This window comes from Chiloscyllium punctatum, chromosome 2 (genome assembly GCF_047496795.1).
Source record: "Chiloscyllium punctatum isolate Juve2018m chromosome 2, sChiPun1.3, whole genome shotgun sequence".
Taxonomy (NCBI): Eukaryota; Metazoa; Chordata; class Chondrichthyes; order Orectolobiformes; family Hemiscylliidae; genus Chiloscyllium; species Chiloscyllium punctatum.
Genome location: NC_092740.1, coordinates 56,688,440 through 56,709,125, shown reverse-complemented (window position 1 = coordinate 56,709,125; position 20,686 = coordinate 56,688,440). Strand labels below are relative to the sequence as shown.

Below are 20,686 nucleotides of genomic sequence, written 5' to 3'. Positions count from 1 at the left end.
AATATCCCATGTAGACACACGAATTGTGTTTCTGCCCGTGCACAAAGCTACATAGGAAAAGTATGTAAATTGTAGGCGTTTCTGAGCTTTATAGTAAAGTATGAAAGGGTTCACTTGATGTCTAAAATGGCCTGGGAGCTGTGGAGTGTCATAGTTAAAATCCTGGAATTCTCTCCTTTAAAATCACTGTGGTAGTAAATATACTAAACGGTCTGTAGTGGTCCAACAGGCAGCTCATCGCCACCAGGGATGGACAACAAATGCTGGCCCAGCTAGTTATGCCCATGTCCCATGATTGAAAATGCAGGTACATTGTTCTTAAGAAGTAATTACATGACGGTCAAGACAATCATTTGGCAAGCTGCAGCTAGTAATTTTTCACCCTGATTTTCATGTTGAGAATTAATTTCTCTGTGGTGGAGAGGACAATAGGAAGTGATGCATAACTAACACAAGTAAAGGTTTAATGAGCAGCACATTGATGGAGGTAAGGTAGCCACCCTTTAATGGCAAGATTCTGATGTCTTTACTTAAGACTTGAATGAAAGTAAAGGACATTTCTCTTTTCAGAATCATATTTTTTCATTCTTGTCATATTTTCCAATTTTCTCACCATTGCCACGTTAGGGATTAGAAAACTCCATTTCTCATCTTGCACCTCCCTCTTAATTAGCATTTCTGGAGTGACATCATTTAATCCTACTGCAAGTCAGAAATCAAGGATTTTAATGCAGATATTCTGAGGAAATGGTGACACTAGTAAAGTCATGTTTATTGTCCATCACTGGTTGCCATGGGAACATGACAATTCAATCAAAGGGTGTCATGGCTAAGATTCGTGAATGAAATGAAACACAGTAATTAATCATTCATCAAGAATATACAAACTCTTAGACTGGGATAAGCTCAAACCTACTTGCACATCCCCAGAAAATCCTCCAGTCCTTTCCAGCAGCAGTGTTAATGTCTCTGTTACATTGGGATTAGGGATGACCAGATGGGTTAGGTTGAGGAACCGAATGGTCCCACCAATTGCGTCACTTTTACGAATGGTTATTCTTGTGGTGAGTTGTGTTCCAAGCACTGCACCTCCTGTTACTGCCATCAATTGAATCTCAAATTCCTCTTCAAGCTCACTGCAGGCAAATAATTTCAACGTTTGATCAAGTTTCAAACTGTACAAGAAATGTTGTCAATGAACATAAAGATGAACCAACAGAAAAGATCAGCAAGGTCATCTATATGTGGAATGCAGGAGATGGGGTGAGATACTAAATGAGTATTTTGTGTCAGTATTTACTGTGGAAAAGGATATGGAAGATAGAAAACTTGGGGAAATAAATAGTGACATCTTGAAAAATGTTCATATTTCAGAGGTGGTGGTGCTGAATGTCTTAAAACACAAAGGTGGATAAATTCCTGGGACCTTATCAGATGTACTCTAGGGTACTTTGGGAAACTAGAGAAGTGAATTTCTCGAACCCCTGCTGAGAGATTTGTACCATCAATCGTCACAAGTGAGGTGCCGGAAGATTGGAGGTTGGCTAATGTGGTGCCACTATTTAAGAAAGGTTGTATGGAAACGCCAGGCAACTATAGACCAGTGAGACTGGCATCGGTGGTGAGCAAGTTGTTGGAGGGAATCCTGAGGGACAGGATTTACATGACTTTGGAAAGTAAGGGACTGATTAGGGATAGTCAACATGGCGTTGTGCCTGGGAAATCATGTCTCACTAACTTGAGTTTTCTGATGAAACAACAAAGAAGACTGATGGAGGTAGAGCAGTGGACGTGATCTATATGAACTTCAGTAAGGCATTCAACAAGGTTTCTCATGGTAGACTGGTTAGCAAGGTTACATCTCATGGAATACACAGAACTATCCATTTGGATACAGAATTGGCAGGAAGGTAGAAGACAGAGACTAGTGGTGGAGGGCTACTTTTCAGACTGGAGGCCTGTGACCAGTGGTGTGGCACAAGGATTGATGCTGGGTCCACTTCTTTTTGTCATGTATGTAAATGATTTGGATATGAATAGAGGAGGTATAGTTAGTAAGTTTGCAGATGATACCAAAAGTTGAGGTGGAATGGACAGTGAAGAGGGTTACCTCAGAGTACAATAGGATCTTGATCAGATGGACCAATGGACAGAGGACTGGCAGATGGAGTTTAGTTTAGATAAGTGTGAGGTGCTGCATTTTGGAAAGGCAAATCAGGACAGGACTTATGCACTTAGTGGTAAGGTCCCGTGGAACATTGCTGAACTTGGACCTTGGACTACAGGTTCATAGCTTCTTAACAGTGAAGTCCCAGTTAGACATGATAGTGAAGGAGGCATTTTGTATGCTTGCCTTTATTGGTCAGAGCATTAAGTAAAGGAGTTGGGAGATCATGTTGCAGCTGTACAAAACACTGGTTAGGCCACTGTTGGAATATTGCATTCACTTCTGGTCTCTCTCCTACATGAAGCATGTTGGAAAACTTGAAAGGATGCAGAAGAAATTTACATCGCTATTGCCAAGATTGGAGGATTTGAGCGCGAGGGAGAGGTTGAATAGACTGTGGCTGTTTTCCCTGTAGTCTGGAATCTGGGGAGTGACGTTACAGAAGTTTATAAAATCATGAGGGGCATGGATAAGGTGAAGAGCCAAGGGGTGGATAAGTGCAAAACTAGAGGGCATAGGTTTAAGGTGAGTGGTGAAGGATTTAAAAAGGGATCTAAGCGGCAAATTTTTCATGCAGAGGGTGATGCATGTATGGAATGAGCTGCGAGAGGAAGTGGCGGAGGTTGGTACAATTACAACATTGAAAAGGCATCTGGATGGGTATATGAATAGGAAATGTTTAGAGGGATATGGGCCAAGTACTCACAAATGGGACTAGATTAGTTTAGGATATCTGGTCATCATGGACCAGTTGGACCGAAGCGTCTGTTTCCATGCTATAATCATGATGCTTTGGACCACTTAATTTTGAAGGATTGTTTGTAAAACACTCCTTCCATTTATCACTCAAATCCTCCAACCCTGGCAACAGCGTTAAATTTCTTCTGCATCCTTTCAATTTTTCCAACATGCTTCATGTAGGAGAGAGACCAGAAGGGAATACAGTTTCTAAAGGTGGCCTAACCAGTGTCCTGTACAGCTGCAACATGACCTCCCAACTCCTATACTTTTATGAGTTTATGTATCTATTACGAAATCTGAGGAAAAAAATGAATTGCTGTCCCATTAGCTTTAAAAAGAACCAGAATCTGCAAGGTTTAGATTTATTGACCATCTTTAATTTTAATTTGCTCGTGTTACCGAGTGGTCTAGGCAGTTTCCAATAGTATTTTATCAGCATTAAGTATAAAATAGCAGGCAATCATGATGCTTTGGACACTTAATCTTGAAGGAATGTTTGTAAAATACTCCTTCCATTTAAGTATCAATTAGATCAGTGTTTACTCTTGATTCTCAGTCAGAGATTGTGTTTCTAGAATTAAAACCTATAAACCTAGGCTGACATTTCTACGCAGCACTGAGGGAATGCCATCACCTTAAGAGCTGCCAGCGACCATTCCATTCCTGGAAGGGTGTAAAATCTAACCTGTTTTGTTGAATAGTAATGCTACGGTAACATGTCTACCATGGTATTTTCTGCCTAAACCGAGAATAGGGTATACACTGAGCAGTATTACTCATATGTTTTCCCTGCAATATTATTTCAATGTTATGGTCTTACTGTTTGACACAATCTGCTATATGATTTTGATGGACATTTCAAAGGAGTCAGTTTAACTGTTAGTTAGTCTGATGGCCAGTTTCAAACACTAACCTTTTAATACTTAAGCAAGTATTTTTCTTACCTTTCTATGTCATCAATAATGGTTACATTGATAAAGGCCTGCTTTTGTCCATGGTAGAATGTGACTGTACCATTAGGTAGACTATAATCAACTCCATTGGGAGTTGCTGTGATAGCTCGAGAAGCAAACTCTGCTGTGACAAATCCATGTGTCCCCCACTTTCTTATCAAAGGAATTCCAAGTATCCCAACGTCCTCCTCAACTGCACAATCAAATACAGGATTGATAATGGTTACTCCTTATTTTGGTCAGATAATTAAATGCTATGCAATCACTTTATCTAATCTTCACTAGTACCTCAAAGATTTGTGATATAGGTGTGCTCATGCAGTAAGATGGAATTAACAATATAATCCAACTGTATGTTGTCATTAAATTCAAAAACCGTTTTTTCCTTTTTTTCTGTTACATTCATATTCTCCATGTTAGATAATATAACTCACTTAATAAATTAAATACTTCTCTATGTTGTGAGTATCCAATACAGAATCAAATATGTACAGTGACTATAATGAAAAATTAATTACATAGTATTTTACTATATATTGTTATTGTCAACAGTGCTTTATAAATCAGCTTCAACTGATTAAATCACTATTAATTCTCCACCTCAAATTTTATTACACATTTTATAACATAAAACATAGTGTCCCCTGTTTAAGGTGGCTTGTGGTAAAATTGTATCCCCAATTCTTGGAGTTAAAATCTCCATCAACATAGCTTTGTTGGAAATTTGCAGAATCTGAGCTTATACACATTCACTGTCATTCATACATCATGTTGAGGAATTGAGGGGAGGGGATGCTTACCTTCTATATGAATGAATTGTGGCTCGATCTCTATAATACCTTCTGCATTATCGTTTGCTTGTATTATTATCCTAATGGATGTGATGTTACCCAATGCAGGAGGTTGATCTGGTTTTAGGCCATGATCTCCAACAGTGAAATCATGAAAACTGGTGAAACATAGAAGGGTAATCAATTGCAATTTATTATGAGCCAGATGTAAGCAAAAAAACAGATAATTTTCTCTTCATCCTGAGTGAGTTATGATGATCACGAATACAGTATCTGAAAACAGAATAGTAACTTTCAAAAGAAGGTATACACAGAGGAACCCCAATTATCCGAACGACACTTGCGGGGAGTATTTTGTTTGGATAATTGAATGTTTGAATAACTGAATGCTGGATAACACAATTTAGCCAAGCATCGGGACCTTGCAATCTTGTCTGCATTATCCGAAATTTGGATAATCAAATGTCGGATAATCGAGGTTCCTCTGTATATAACTGATAAAGTGAAATTGCAGTTCGATGAGGAGAGAGCAGCAGAGCAAGGGTAGTTGGAGTGCTCTTTCAAAGAGCTGGTTCAATCACTGTGGGTTGAATGGCTTCCTTCTGTGTAGTATGATGCAGCTGGACTAGTAATCTTAAGGCTTAAACAGTGACAGCTCTTTTTCTGGTGTGATTAATTCTTATATGTCATGCTTAAAACTGAGGAACTGAATTAGCTGTAAAAATAGACTTCAGAGCTAGCTTTGAGCTAAAGGCCATTTGGAAGGTGTGTGCCAGTGGGAAGAAATGTAACAAGTAATGTATTTTAACATTTGTGACATGAAGAAGTTTCAAATAGATAGGTTGTATGTTCAATTTGACAGTAAAAATAGAGACGAAGTATTAAAAGGTAGTACAGAAGGAGATTGGAAAATGAGAAAGAACTAGAACTAAAAATCTAACAGAAGCAATGTTTGCATTTTTAAAACATTTAATTTTTTTTTCATGTTTATTTATCTTTTTTTCAGTTCCACCATTTATTTTTAGCCATTTTAGAATATTTTCATCAGTAGTTTATCTGGGAGCATTTCATATTGTTGTTCGAGAAAGCTTGCTGCATACAAATTGCTTGTTATGTTACTTCCATTACAAAAGTGACCAGACCTCAAAAATACTTCATTCTCTGTAAAATGCTTTGGGGCATCCTGACATTAAGAGAGACGCCAAGTTTATGCAATCTTTTCCTTTTAATAAACCAGCTTAAAATGCACAGATGCTACCAGTTAATTTAGCCTGTTTTGACAGCAAAGGGAATTGCAGCATTGGAGATGGTGCAGAGGAGATTTACCAGAATGTTGCTGGGGTTTCTGGAGTTTGAATTATAAAGAGATGTTGGACAGACTGGGGTTGTTTTCTTTAGAGTAGAGGAGATTGAGAGGGTCATGATTGAGATGTATAAAATGATGAGGGGCATAGGTAAGGTGGACAGGAAGAACTTTTTCCCTTGATAGAGGGATCATAACCAAGAAGCATAGATTTAAGGTAAGGGGCAGATGATTTAGAGGATGTATTAAAAAAAAAGTTTTTCACCTAGAGGAGAGTGAGAATCTGGAATCAATACCTGTAAGAGTGGTAATAGCAGAAAGTCACAGTTTTTAAGAAGTATCTAGGTTTACACTTGCAATGTCACGGCAAATAAGGCCATGGCAGAGGTAGGTACTGCAGATGCTGGAGATTAGAGTCAAGAGTGTGGTGCTGGAAAAGCACAGCAGGTCAGGCAGCATCCGAGGAGCAGGAAAATTGACCTTTCAGGTAAAAGCTCTTCATCTAAATAAGGCCATGGGCCAAGTCCTAGAAAATTAAATTAGAGTATTTCGGTGACTGATGAGCTGAAGGGCCTTTTTCTGTGCTGTACATCTCCATGACTCTAAGCATAACAAAAGCCCCATAATCAAAAATTAGAAGCACACTGTTTATGTCCAGTTTGAAACAGGGAAGTGACTTGGCAATTATAACTTGCCTGGTTTTGGACAGGCAAGTGGAATTAAAGTCTTCCCCAATATTTTGTAGTTTAGAGTCTTCCGAATTGGGCTTTTAATTAAAAGTTTTTAAAAATGCAATATTGCATCCTGAATTTACAGCATTTTGTTTAATTTAAAGTTCTGATTTTTGGGGGGAATGGGTGGACGACTACATTTCAAAAGGAGTCTGAAACTAAACTAGCCAAATGCGCATGATTTTATCATTCAGATATTGTTTTCAGGATGCTAGAACTACACTCAACTGATAGGTTATTTTGACAATGTGTGGGCGACGTGGTGGTTCAGTGGTTAGCACTGCTGCCTCACAGCGCCACGGACTCAAATGTGATTCCAGTCTCAAGTGACTGTCTGTGTGTGGTGTTTGCACATCCTCCCCACGTCTGTGTGGATTTCTTCCAAGTGCTCCGGTTTCCTCCCATAGTCCAAAGATGTGCAGTTTAGGTGAATTGGTTAAATTGCCCAAAGTGTTCAGGGATATGTAGGTCAGGTGCATTAGTCAGCGGGAAATATAGGGTAGGAGGAATGGGTCTGGGTGGGTTACTCTTCCAGGGTCATTGTGGACTTGTTGACTTTAAGGCCTGTTTCCACACTGTAGGGATTCTATGAAACTGATCAACAATGACATGCTCAGCTGAAATCAGTTGATATATTTGTAGATGTTATGGTCTTTTGTCGATGCTATGTGGTAATAAGCTATATAAATGGCACTAATCAGGAAAGAGATCGTGGTGCATTCTTGGACCAAGGAGTGAAAGAACAGCTTTGGGCTTGCCCTACAATCATTAAACAGCCTTGAGTATTAATTGGTTTCAGGGAGGAGTTCTGTCCCTTTAGAGAAGTAGTGCAGTCGACCAGATGCTCTTCTGTCACAGCAGCAATACTGGAAGTGGTGGGTACTGCTGAGACTGTTTGCAGTCCTGAAGAGGAATGCAGCATGGATATTCAGCTAAAGGAGCTCCCACTGGTGGGCACTGTGAAGATTGATAGGGCAGTTTGGGGCGGGTCCTGTTAAATCACGGGGTTAAATTTGGAGCAGGCTTCCCCACAAAGTTGCCTAATTTCATGCTGCCAGGAAGGAAAAAGTATAAAATCCAGCTTTTAAATGCTGTTCAGGGATTACTGCTAAAAAAGTGTACTCATGATTCATTATAATGCAAACATCAATATGAACCTCAGTTTATTAGATAAGAAAGGTTTGTTAACTGAATCAGAAATATGTCTTGAAATTAGAAACTTACTTTTCTAGATGTCTATTATTCTTAGCAGTGTAATAAATGCATAAAAATCTAATGACAAAAAATGATCAATGGTGAAGTCTAATCATGTATAAATAGTGTATAAATAGTGACTTTGAGAGTGCAATCCACTGCTTTAATCAATATTTGATGAGTTTTTTGTTGGTCGTATAACACAATTGCTTGGCTTCACCAACAAATATTAGCAAGACAGGATGCAACTATAAAAGTTTTGCCTTCGAGAAATAAAAGAGTTAACTTTAACTGGTCTGTGCTGTCACTGGTGGGCTTCACCAACCAGCAGAACGACCTTCTGAAATCCCCCCAATAGTGAGTGGATGGTAGTACCTGAGATCTGCGATTGTCCAAAATATTTAACCTGCATTAAGACATACATATTAAGTGAGGATGAAGGTGTTAATGGTAAGCTAAGTATTTAATTATATTCAGGTGGTGGACATTATTTCAGGATTAATTTGAATCTCCACAAATAGAAGCAGACTGAAACTGTGGTTCCTAAGTTAAGATTTGCCTGTTGGTATCTCTTGTACATAAATTTTCATTATAAGGTATAAAGATCGGTTCCAACTCTACTTTTACAAAACCTGGCATTTTGAAGTCTAAAAGGTAGCAGGTTTATTTTGGTGAAAGGAAGTGAGTTCTTTCTGATTAGTGATTATGAACTCATTCCAGCCATACATCATGGAAAAACAGAGAATGTTTCTGAGTGTTCTAGTGTTTCCATGAATAAAAAGTGCCTGGAAGTCACAAACTTAAGGACAGAGAATTACTGTATAACTCAACATTCTTTTGCAAAATGAGGGATAATTATATGAACTGAGACAAATTCAGCATGCATTGACAAATGTGTAGCCAACATTTGCTTTGCTCCACCTATGTACAATGCTCATTCATTAACATAATCCTCAGGTCAATTACAATTGCATACCATAAAGCATTCAGTTTGAGACTGATTGACAAAACATTCTGAATAAACTTGTATTCTTGCCACTGAAGTTAAATTGACTCACTTGACAAGAAAAATAATTACTTGAATAACACATTAAAAGGTAACAAATATTCCTTCAGTCACGACTTTGTCAGAGAAAGGGTGAATGCATTTATTTTCTGCAATCAAATTTTTGTGCAGGTACTATATTATAACGGCTTGTAGACAATGACGAAATGGAGATGAAGACTATGTGTAATTCCTCAATCAACAGATCGTAGATTCCCACTACAATCATAAAATATGCCCTTAACTGCACAGACTGAAGCCACATTGTCAAAAATTTTGTAATTGTGAAGCAATTAACCACAAGGAAAAAAAAATTCTCACGGATTCTAACTCTGAAACCTTCCACAGATCATAAAAACCACTGGGCCACAGTTCCAGGAGTGAGAGCTGATCATTTAGGACTGTGATTAACAAAAAGTACTTCACTCAAACCATTGAGTCATTGAAATTCTCTTCAGAGGGTTATACATACTTCATTTTTGAATGCACTTAAGGCTAAAATAGACAGATGTTTGGTCTCTCAGGGGACTGTATTTAATCTCCCACATCCAGGCATGTTTTTAGGAGGATGGGACATATGTCAGCTACACTGCTCACCTCCTTTCCACCCACCTTTGAAGCATTTCGCAATTTAAAATTGTCCATTAGTGCTTGGGTATATTGATAATCTTAACTGTTCAATTAATCAGTAATTAAATGCTTCCTCATGAGTATCAGAATTAGGAGCAGAAGTTGGCCACTCAGCTTTTCAAACCTATTCTGTATTTAACAAGATCATGGTTGATCTGATCACTCACCTTCTATCTATGTTTGCTTTTGCTTCTGCCACCTTTTCAGGAAGAATTGTCAACACTCCTGATCTTCAGGGAAAAAAAGTCTCCTCAACTGTGTACTAAATTGATGATCCATATCTTTAAACAGTGAACCTTAGTTTTAGATTCTCCCACAAGAAGAAACATGCTTTCCACACATACTCAGCAAGTGACATTTTACTTTCCTAAACTCCAATACATTCAAGTCTAGCCTATTCAACTTATTCTTGGAAGAGATTTTCATAAGGCAGTAGTCCATATAATTTTTATGAACTATTTCTAATGCATTTATAAACTAATTCCACACTCAACATTCCAGGTGTGGTCTGGTGAATGTTCTGTATCACTGAAGACTAACCTCTTAATTTTTGTATTCAATTGCTCTGGCAATCACAAATAACATTTGATTAGCATTCTTAATTAATCACTGTACATGCATACTAATCTTGTGCATTAGTACACCCAGACCCTTTGCATCTTAGAGTTCTGCAATCTCTCACCACTTCAATAAAATGCTTTATTTTTTATTGTCCTTAACAAAATGAACATCATACTCCATTTTCCAGATCTTTGCCTACTCACTTACATGACCTGTATCCTTTTGGAGTATCCAGAGTCATCTTTACAATGTATTTAGCCAACTATCTTTATGTCATCAGCCTTTGTCCAAGTCATATACAGAAACTGACCTCTGTGGCACATCACTCATTACATCTCATCAAATCCATTTATGCCCACTCTCTGCTTCCTGTTAGCTAACTGATTCATATCCACGCCAATATTTTACCCCTATACCATGACCTTTACTTTTCTGCAGTAATCTTTGATTTGAAACATTAGGAAATGGATCACCATTCATTCTGGAAATCCCAACTGAACTACATCCACTTGTTCACCATCATATCTTACTTCCTCAAAGAACTCCATTAAATTAATTAAACACAACTTTCCTTTTAGAGAATCATGCTGACTCTGCCTCATTACCTTGTGTTTTTTTTAATTATACTGCTATAACATTTTTTAAGAATAGCTTGAAAATTCTTCCCTATGGCAGATGTTAAGTTAACTGGCCTTGCTTTCTGGCTCTTTCCCTCTTCAGTACCACTTCCCCAATGATTGTTTATTTCTGGAGTTCCTTCCTTCATTAGATATCCTGATTTACAGTTATTTCTGTGATGTTACTTGCATGGTGAAAATCAATGGACAAAACCTGTCTAATTCATCTGCCATCTTCTTACTTTCCACTAATTCCCCAGTCTCTATGGGACCAATGTTCACTCTGTTAACTTTTCCTTCATGAATGTCCATTGAAACACTTCCTATTCTCTCAAAGTCTGATATTCTCCCCTCCTTTGCAATCTTTTAGTGAATCTTGTTAGCTTTTATATTCCATCCAATATTCCGACCTGTCAGCCATCCTCACAGAATTATATGCTTTAATTTAAGTTTGATTCTACCTATAACTGCTTTGGTTAACCACGGAAGGTGGGTCATCCCCTTGGATTTCTATTTCTCATTGGAAAAGATCTACTGTTTATTCAGAAATATCATTTTTAATGCCTCACATTGCAAATCTACTTGCCTATCCTTTAACCTAATTTGCCAATTCACTTTATCTAGCTCTGCTTTTGTGACCTCATAATTACCCTTATCTAAGGTTAATATAGTAGCCTTCGATCCATTTCTTTCTCTCGCAACTGAATGTAAACTTTAATTGTTATAATTGCAATCCAGAGGCATGTTCACTATGAGGTCATAAATTAATCTCAACTTGTTACACAATATCAAGATCTAGTATGGCCTTCTTTCTGGTTGGCTATTCAAAGAAACTATATCAAAAACATTTTATGAACTCCCGTTGTAGGGCTACCTTGGTCCATCTAGATTTTCCAGTCTGTGAAGTTTAAAATTCCACATAATTATCATTTCTGTCAAACTCTCATTGTTTCTTCCTATATACTTCAGATTATTGTGTGGTTACTGTTAGGAGTCTACATTTCACTCCTACAACTAACCTTGGGCCTTTGTTGTTTTCATTTTTACCCAAACTGCCTCTGCATCCTGGTTTGCCAAATATAGATCATCCCTCTTATTGTGCTAATTCCAAGTTTAATTAATACCCACCCTTCCATCCTTTCCAAGTATTCTGTCCTTCCTGAATGACATGGACTCTTCAATATTCAAGTCATTATCCAAGTCTTCCTACAGCAATGCCTCTGTAATGGCAATTAGATTATGATTCCTTTATTGTTTTACGTTTATCGGTTCATTTCATTTTGTGCTAAATACAGAACCTTCAGCTATGTCTTTTTAGTATTTTTGTAACCTCAAGCTGTATCTGTTAACTTGTACTTGGATCTGTACCCTCAGTCCTTTAAGGTCAAGATCTGTATACTAATTTCCCATATTAATTCACTTATCTTACCTAGTCTGATTCTTGAATTAGATTTTCCCAGCTTTGATGCCTTTTACCCCCATTTTAGTATTTTCTGCATTTAATGTGGTGCTTACATCGTTACTGTCTATGTAGAAACTCTTTCCATGTCTTGCCTGTGAGATTGATATTTCTAAACGACAACTCGATCCTTCCTGTTCCATGCAGCTTGAGGGCTCTCAATCTTTGCTGCAGAGAACACTATCAATCCTGTTCCCTACCACTACATTCCCTTCTCAGCTACTCACATGTGAATGGCCTCTTGTCCCATGGTGTCCATGGTCAATTTGCTCATCAATCCTTCAGCCTTCACTTTCATCTGAGCAAATGGAAACTACTTCAAAACTGGCAGATAATTGCAAAGGTTAAGGCTCCTTCACCTCCTGAGTTGCCATACCAATGTCATTTACAACCCGCCTAACCCTGATCACTGATCAAATAGTCATAGAGTCATAAAGAGAAGATTGTATCCAAACAGTTGCGATCATCTCCTGGAATAAAAAATCCAGGGCATTGTCCTACTTCCTGCTATATCATTGTCTGTAACTCATCCTCCAGCTCAAAACTCTGAGTTGAGAATACACATTAGCATCCAAGAGTTCCCAAATCCTGCAGTCACAACATGTTACCTGCCCTGCCATTTTATTATGTCCTAATTAATTGTTTGTAAATTCAAACATTATTAATCCCAGTGAAACCTTACAATTACTAATATATCTTTTAGCTTTAAAAGACAATGCAAATGAGCAAAGACTCAACAATCAACTTGCCTGTTTAGTTATAGAGATGTACAGCACGGGAACAGACCCTTCATTCCAACTCATCCATGCTGACCAGAAATGCTAAATTAATCTAGTCCCATTTGCCAGCATTTGGCCCACTTCCCTCTAAACCCTTCCTATTCATATACCCATCCAAATGTCTTTTAAATGCTGTACTTGTTTCTCTACGATGCTTCCTTTTATTTAATTTGATCGCGTTTTGGGATGAGGGGATTTGGACATTTGAACTGCCACTGCCTCTCTGTAGCATCTCGTGCAGTTTTTTTAATACTTTACTGCTTTCCTGAAGCCTGAATACATTAGAAAAAGAAAAGACCGCCTCCCTCCACTCGTAAACAAATTCCCTACTAGCAATCTCTCAGGTTTGCAGTCTTCCATGACAAACTGCACTCTAATCTTTCACATTTGTAGTAATGAGCTTTAGATATGTGAACTCCCCAACACTTCCAGGATTGTATTAAACCAGTTAATTATTAGACTAGTTTCTTAATTAACTAAGCCACTGAGCTCATTTAATCCTACCCAAATGCCCTGACCACTGAGCCAGGAGGTCTGGTTCAAGTACCACCTTTACAGTAATGTGTAATCACATCTCTGAACAGGTTGATTAGAAAATATTGAATCTTGCCCATGCCTGGATGAAATTACAACTTTATTTACAAAATCTAGTATTGTTTTTGCAATTGAGAGTGACCCTTAGGATTCATTACCTTATTCAAACTCACAGGTTTACATTCTGTCTCTACTGATATAAAACACTGGGTGAAAGCAGGCAGCCAGAATGCAAAGAATGTTTCTGAAAGGATTTTGTTGCCCTCTCTGCATAGGTGGAAAGAAAGTGGGGGCAGGCATTTTAGTCGGGGGTTACCCTCTGCATATCAGGGGCATCCAATGACACTCACACTCTGTTCCTCCCAAACTGGATTGCAACTCTGTCAGTTATCCAATACCTCTCTACCATAAATCCCTGGATTTTGTCTCAAGAAAACCATTTCCTGAACCTGTTTAGCCTGTTGTCAGCACGCCCATTTGGATGGGCAGATGGGACTGAGCCAATGAGTGAGGGAGGGATTGAGGGAGAGAGTTCCTTTTTCTGCTCTGACTTCTTATGCTTGGATATTCTTGAGGTTGTGGACGCAATGTCTGGACGGACTTTAGATTTTAAAATAGTGACAGTTCTCAGAATCAATTATTACACTGAAAGAGGTTCCATAGTAATTCATGCAATCAATTCTGTAGAAACACTACTGGTTGATCCTGTGTTCAACAGCTAAGCTAGGAAATCAGTGGAGGAAGTCTCTGGGCAGGGAAGGAACTGAAGTTGGATCAAAAACAACTCTAAAGCCATGTCATGGAAATATTCTAGAAGAGAACAAAAAATTTCAACTCAGAATTAGTTCAACTCTTTCTGGGATCTGTCTTTCAAAAAGTATGTTCTTCTATATGGACACAGTCCACTACATTAAGAATTCAAAGAAAAGCCTTAAGCATTGTGAATAACTTATTTCTTCATGCAATGAGGTGAACGAAGCTTTCAAAATTTGCCTTTACATGATTCTTGCCCTGAATGAAGGTGAAGGTGGATATCCTGCAACCAACAATACAACTATAGTTTTCTTTTAGCTTCTTTTTAAATAAACTAATTGTGCATGAATGCTGTTGCCTTTAAAATGGCAACAAGACACTCCTGAAAGGTGGAATTAGCATTTGTATATCACTGTAATCACTGCTCATTCATGGTCTAACAATTGGTCTAGTGCAATTCTGTCTCAAGAGCCTCACACTTTTCATCTCTAACCTTAGCCTTTTGAATGATTGCTTTCAAAGAATCAAGCTTCTGCTTGGCATGAACATTCGTTATAAGCAGGTAACATGAAATCTTACAAAGTCCAAAAATTGAAGACAAATTAATCCATCTACTGGAAGCTGTGAAAGTTAGTGCTAAAGCAAAACTCTACAACCTGCTCCCTTAGCTTTCTGTAAGAACAAGCAACTGAATCCTTTTGGTTTAATTGAAAGGCAAATACAATAGAGTCCTGAAATGGTATTTTGACTGCTCTGGAAATGAAAAAAAAAATCATATCTTAGATGAAAATCATTTACATTGATTCAATACAGTAAGTATGATTGCAAGAGCTGCCAGATGTATGCTATTAATGTATAAATTCACTGAAGTTTGATGGCTTAAAATGCTATTTCCCCAAAACTTGTAAGTGGTGATAGAATTCCAACATTCCCCTGATATATTCGATGGATATTAAAAGGCAATCTCTCAATTTTAAAATAGTGCCATATTGTCACATGATTACTTACCTGTCTGACTGAAGCTCTACTTTAAGAATATTTATGAAGAAGTGTTCAGGTCCTTCAGGAATATTGTCATCAAGAATATTAAATGAGATCCATTTTGTCTGTTCTCCTGGTTCAAAAACCAATTGCTCAGACTTAAAGATGAAATCCAAGCCATGTAGTGCCGTTCCATTGTCTGCCTGATACCACAAGTGAATGCTGCCTAAACTACCATGATATCGTACAATTGTAACATTCGTCTGGCAAAAAAATGGGAAATTATAAAGGTTATCATTTCGTAAAAAGATTAATTTCTTTCACAATGTAATAAAAATCCGGTGTTAAAGTTTGCAAAGAAGAGATTTCTACTTGCATGTTACTACTTTAAAAATTATAAGTTAAGATACTAATTACTACTTCATCAACAAATACAAGTTTGAAACCTTTGTGCAGCTATAGTTCATTAGCAGCACCTATCGAATGCTGAACACAAAAAAAACTGTGAAAGACAGAAGTAGCAGGCACTTTACTATTGGCTAAATAGATGTTTATCTGACGATTGTTATGCTGCATATTGTTAAATTAAATGCACCTAAACAGCATATTGCAAATACATAATAGGTAATGGAAATATATCAGGGAATATAATGGGGGACTTCTTTTTTCAAAGATTTTGTTGCCATTAATTTTTGACAATAACATTTATTTTTAGAAATCAGGTAAGATTAAGTTTATGAGATATTTTATCACCAGTCAGGTTTCTCTTCAAAAACATAACAGATCTAAATATAGATGGCATTATTTCATTAGACTTGAAGCATTATTGTTAACTAATGTTTCCTGTTTACTTAACAAAATATTTTAAACTTAACAGAATAACTACACAGAGGCTGATATCTCATCACCCTTTAGTTACATGCGCATAGTATATTGTCTGCCGCCAAGCAGCTCAGAGTCAGCCCTGAACGCAGGAGACTCTCTGAATCTTCTGTTTATTTCCGTCAGCTAGGGCCCCCTGGTGGGCCAGGTTAACAACCCCAATTGAGGATCTCAGAGTCAATAAGAGCCACCTGGTTCCAATCACTACATCTAACTATAAAGATCTCAAATTTAACCAAATGCAAACGTTTATCTGAATAAGATCACAAGGTTAGATAAAGCTTGTAACCTCAACAAGTCTCCACAACAAACGTATCATCCACTTCCACCTACTCTGGTTCTTAAATTTCATATCAATATAGATCTCTTGGATAATACATCACACTTGTTCAAAATGCCTAAGTTGTTTGTTCAGGTTCTCTTTGCAAGATGGAGAGTACAATCAGATTCTTCAGTGTGCTGACATTCAAAGTACTGTGAACATCTCAACAAAGTCTTGGTTTCCATTTTGCAAGATTATTCTTTAAGTACATTACACAACTCGTTTATGGCATAATTAATGAACAAAGGGCCTATTATATACAATGATTGCAGTAAAATTTGAATTACTGCCAAAAATTGCAGGCCATGATTTTGTGAGAACATTGATGCGTGTTGCAGGGCTCATCTAGAGTGGTTCAAGCTGTAGAACCTTGGCTTAAACAATGCTGTGGTCTTTTCAATTATGTTTTGTATGGCAGCACAGTTCTCATTATATGCATGCTAGTTTGGTGGGTTGGTTATAGAACATAACAATACAGGACAGTACAGGCCCTTCAGCCCACAATGATGTTTAATCTAAGATCAAACTAACCTACACACCCCTTAATTTACTGCCGTCCATGTTCTTGTCCAGCAGTCGCTCTCTGACTATCTACTTTATCTACGCCTCTCATTACTTTGTACACCATTATCAAGTCACCTCTCTTCCTTCTTCTCTCCATTGTGAAAAGCCCAAGCTCAATTCATAATACAAGCCCTCCAATCCAGGTAACATCCTGGTAAATCTCCTCTGCACCCTCTCTAAAGCATCTACATCTTTCCCAAAATGAGATAACCAGAACTGGGCACAATATTCCAACTATGGTCTAATCAGGGTTTTATCGACCTGCAGCAAAACCTCACAGCTCTTTAACTAATGCCCCATTAATGAAAGCCAAAACACCATACACCTTCTTAACAACCCTATCAATTTGGGTGGTAATTTTGAGGGATCTTTGTATCTGGACCCCACGATCCTGCTGTTCCTCCACACTGCTAGGAATCGTGTCTTTAACCTGTATTCAGCATACAAATTTGGTTTTCCAAAATGAATCACTTCGCATTTAACCAGGTTAAACACCATCTGCCACTTCTCAGTCCAGCTCTGCATGCTGTCAATGTCTTGTTACACTGGATTAGTGGTGCTGGAAGAGCACAGCAGTTCAGGCAGCATCCAACGAGCAGCGTTGTTACAGCCTGCAACAGCCCTCAACACTATTTACAACACCACCGACCTTTGTGTCATCAGCAAACTTACTAACCGACCCTTCCATTTCTTCTTGCAAGTCATTGATAAAAACTATAAGAGCAAAGGTCCAAGGTCAGAGCCCTGAGGGACACCACTGGTTATTGACCTCCGGGCGGAATACTTTCCATCCACTATCACTCACCGTCTTCTTTTGGCCAGCTAATTCTGTTTCCAGACAGTCAAATTTCCTTATATCCCATAACTTCTAAATTTCTGAATGAGCCAACCATGGGGAACCTTATCAAATGCCTTAGTGAAATCCATATACACCAAATCCACTGCTCGACCTTCATTAATTTGTCTCGTCGCATCCTCAAAGAACTCAATAAGGCTTGTGAGGCATGATCTGCCCCTCACAAAGCCATGCTGATTACCTTTTGGAAAAAACATAGTTTGACTAATAGTCATAAATCCTATTTCTCAGAATCCTTTCCAGTACCTTGCTTACCACAGACATAAGACTGATTGGTCTCCAATTCCCAGGGATTTCCCTATTCCCTTTCTTGAATGGAGGAATAACATTCACCTTTCTCCGATCATCCAGTTATGCATGAGCCAAACCTTTGCTGTCCAGCAGCCACCCTCTGTTTTGATTTGATGACTGAAGTACTGAGGGAACAGTGGTTTGGCACACAATGAAGACATTATGCTCTCTTGACAGGATACCTGCATGATATGCTAAACACAGCCGCACACCCATCAAACTTCAAGAAGTAGAAATGCATTGACTGTGATACAGCTTTGCAGTTAAATGTCAGGCTTACAAAGTGTGTTGCTGCTAGCATTCTGCACCATCAGGATATCCACTATAATAATAAAGTCACAAGCATTCCCTGCCTACTTCTCTTTGATCAGACAGATCTCAACAAAGCTTGTGAGTAGCGCTCCAGGGAAAACATGGTCGCAGTGGAGCGCCAGACACCTTTGAAACCTGCCTGACCTGCTGTGCTTTTTATAGCGCCACACTTTTCAACTCTGACTCTCCAGCATCTACAGTCCTCACTTTCTCCCAAAGGAAACTGAGTCAACTGTCCCTATTTGGGGGTTCAATGGAATGGAAATCATGTGGGCTCTTTTGAACACAAACGAGGAGTTTAGCAAAGCTGTTGCCTCACTTGCTATGGGCAAAGCTTCAGTATTGATGCTATGATGCCTGAACACATCAAGTACAAGAACCCAGCACCTCTGAGGCATCTGCATGAACTTGTGTATCAATGCTGGATAGAGGAGATTTAAGGATAACGGTGATCACAGCATATGCAGCAACCATTGTGGCCTCCTCTGGCTGAACTTCATCACCAATATATTCACTCATGTTTCTCCTTTCAGACTGCAGATTTGTCCCAATCCCAGTGTGGTTTCAGAACTCGACCACATATGTTTGACATGATCATCTCAGTCTAGCAGCTGCAAGAGAAATGCCACAAAAGAAAGGACACTACTATATATTACCTTAATTGATCTCTTCAAGGCATTGACCAAGTGAACAGAGGGTGGGGGGCTATTTAAGCTATTGGGAAAAAAAATGGCCTTCTCAGTAAAACTCATCAACGTGACAAAGCATTCAAGGACTTCGAAGAAGAAAGGGAAATTGGAGATGACACGATTGCTTGCAAGTACTGAGAGTAAAAGGGGGAAGTTTTTTTGAAGGAGTGTTGAAATCACATTTGAAGAGGAAAGGCACAGTACCCGAGAAGCAGGAACAGTTAATAATATCCGGTAATATTGTGGTTAGACAGAAAAGTTGGGGAATTACAGAATTTGTGGGAATAGGAGTGAAGGCATCGCAGAAGAAACTTGTTACTAAAATGGGCGATTAAAATCAATGAAACTGATGCTACTGGGACAACCAACTAATCCAAAAACAAGCAGCATTTTTGTTTCCTGAAAGTAATGAAATCTATTAAATATTTTTACAACACTATCTTCGCATCCTTTCCTTAATTTTCTTGGTTCTGGTTCCTTTTTAACCTTTGTGTTCTTCATAAATTAGTCCATACCATCCCTTTCCATATGGCTAATAAGTCTTAAATCACTGACTAGTCAGATACATAAATTATGACCTTCTGCAAAATATTATTCTGAGCTGATTCAAGATAGCAAATGCCATTTACTTTAATATATTATAAATATATTTAAGAATTTTGTCACCTGTTCTCCATTCTCAAAGGTTTTGAGATGTTCATTCAAGAATGCAAACTGACCATATGGAAAATCGCTGGCCGCCATCGTGATGTTAGCAGAGTTAGATGCGTCGTTAATCATAGCACCACCACTGACACCAGTTAACTGCAGTTGATAATATTGTTTCTCTTCAGGAATATCATCATCCACTGCCTGAACAGCAAACGTAGTTTTACAGTTACAAACCAAACATCTGAGCAAATACAAATTTTAAATATATTCAAATTGCAATAAACTGGAGGGACCAAAAAATCCTTTGACAAATGAAGGAAAATATGCTAAAAACGCACAATAGGTCACTGGTTTCTATAGAGAGAAGAGATGAATTAATATTTCATGTCTGGATCTTATTCCAGAAGTGGAACATATCTCAAATTAAGAGGGATTTCAAAAGGAATGAATTCACTTTGGAATGTAGAATGTGAATGGACAATATAAAATAGAGGTAACTTTTGCCCGAAACGTTGATTTCAAAGCTACTTGGATGCTGCCTGAACTGCTGTGCTCTTCCAGCACCACTAATCCAGAATATAAAATAGAACTACAGTACTAAGGGAATGCAGGAGCAGAGGGACTTGACAGTATAGTGTATTAAAAAATTGAAGGTAGAAGTAAAGATGGAGAAAGCAGTTAACAGCATTCAGGGGTTTTAATTAATATGGGCAGAGAATATAACAGCAAGGAGGTTGTGCTGAATTTACACAAGACACTTAGCTGGAGTATTGTGGACAGCTCTCGATGCCACAACACATAGAACATAGAACATTACAGTGAAGTACAAGCTCTTCGGCCCTTGATGTTGCATCACCCTGTGAAACAAATCTGAAGCCCA

The 20,686-nt window shown here is 38.2% G+C and overlaps 1 protein-coding gene across 2 annotated transcripts in view; it reads right to left on the bottom strand.

Annotated features, from left to right (window-relative positions):
* adgrv1 (adhesion G protein-coupled receptor V1) overlaps nucleotides 1-20,686 on the bottom strand; it is a 563,049-nt gene that overhangs the window by 293,683 nt on the left and 248,680 nt on the right. For both annotated transcript variants that reach the window (XM_072582867.1, XM_072582868.1), the window contains 5 exons: nucleotides 19,822-20,007; nucleotides 15,267-15,502; nucleotides 4,662-4,810; nucleotides 3,853-4,054; nucleotides 917-1,136 (listed from right to left, as the gene is read on the bottom strand). In XM_072582867.1, coding sequence (XP_072438968.1) covers nucleotides 917-1,136; nucleotides 3,853-4,054; nucleotides 4,662-4,810; nucleotides 15,267-15,502; nucleotides 19,822-20,007 — 993 coding nt within the window. The remainder of the gene's footprint in view (nucleotides 1-916; nucleotides 1,137-3,852; nucleotides 4,055-4,661; nucleotides 4,811-15,266; nucleotides 15,503-19,821; nucleotides 20,008-20,686) is intronic.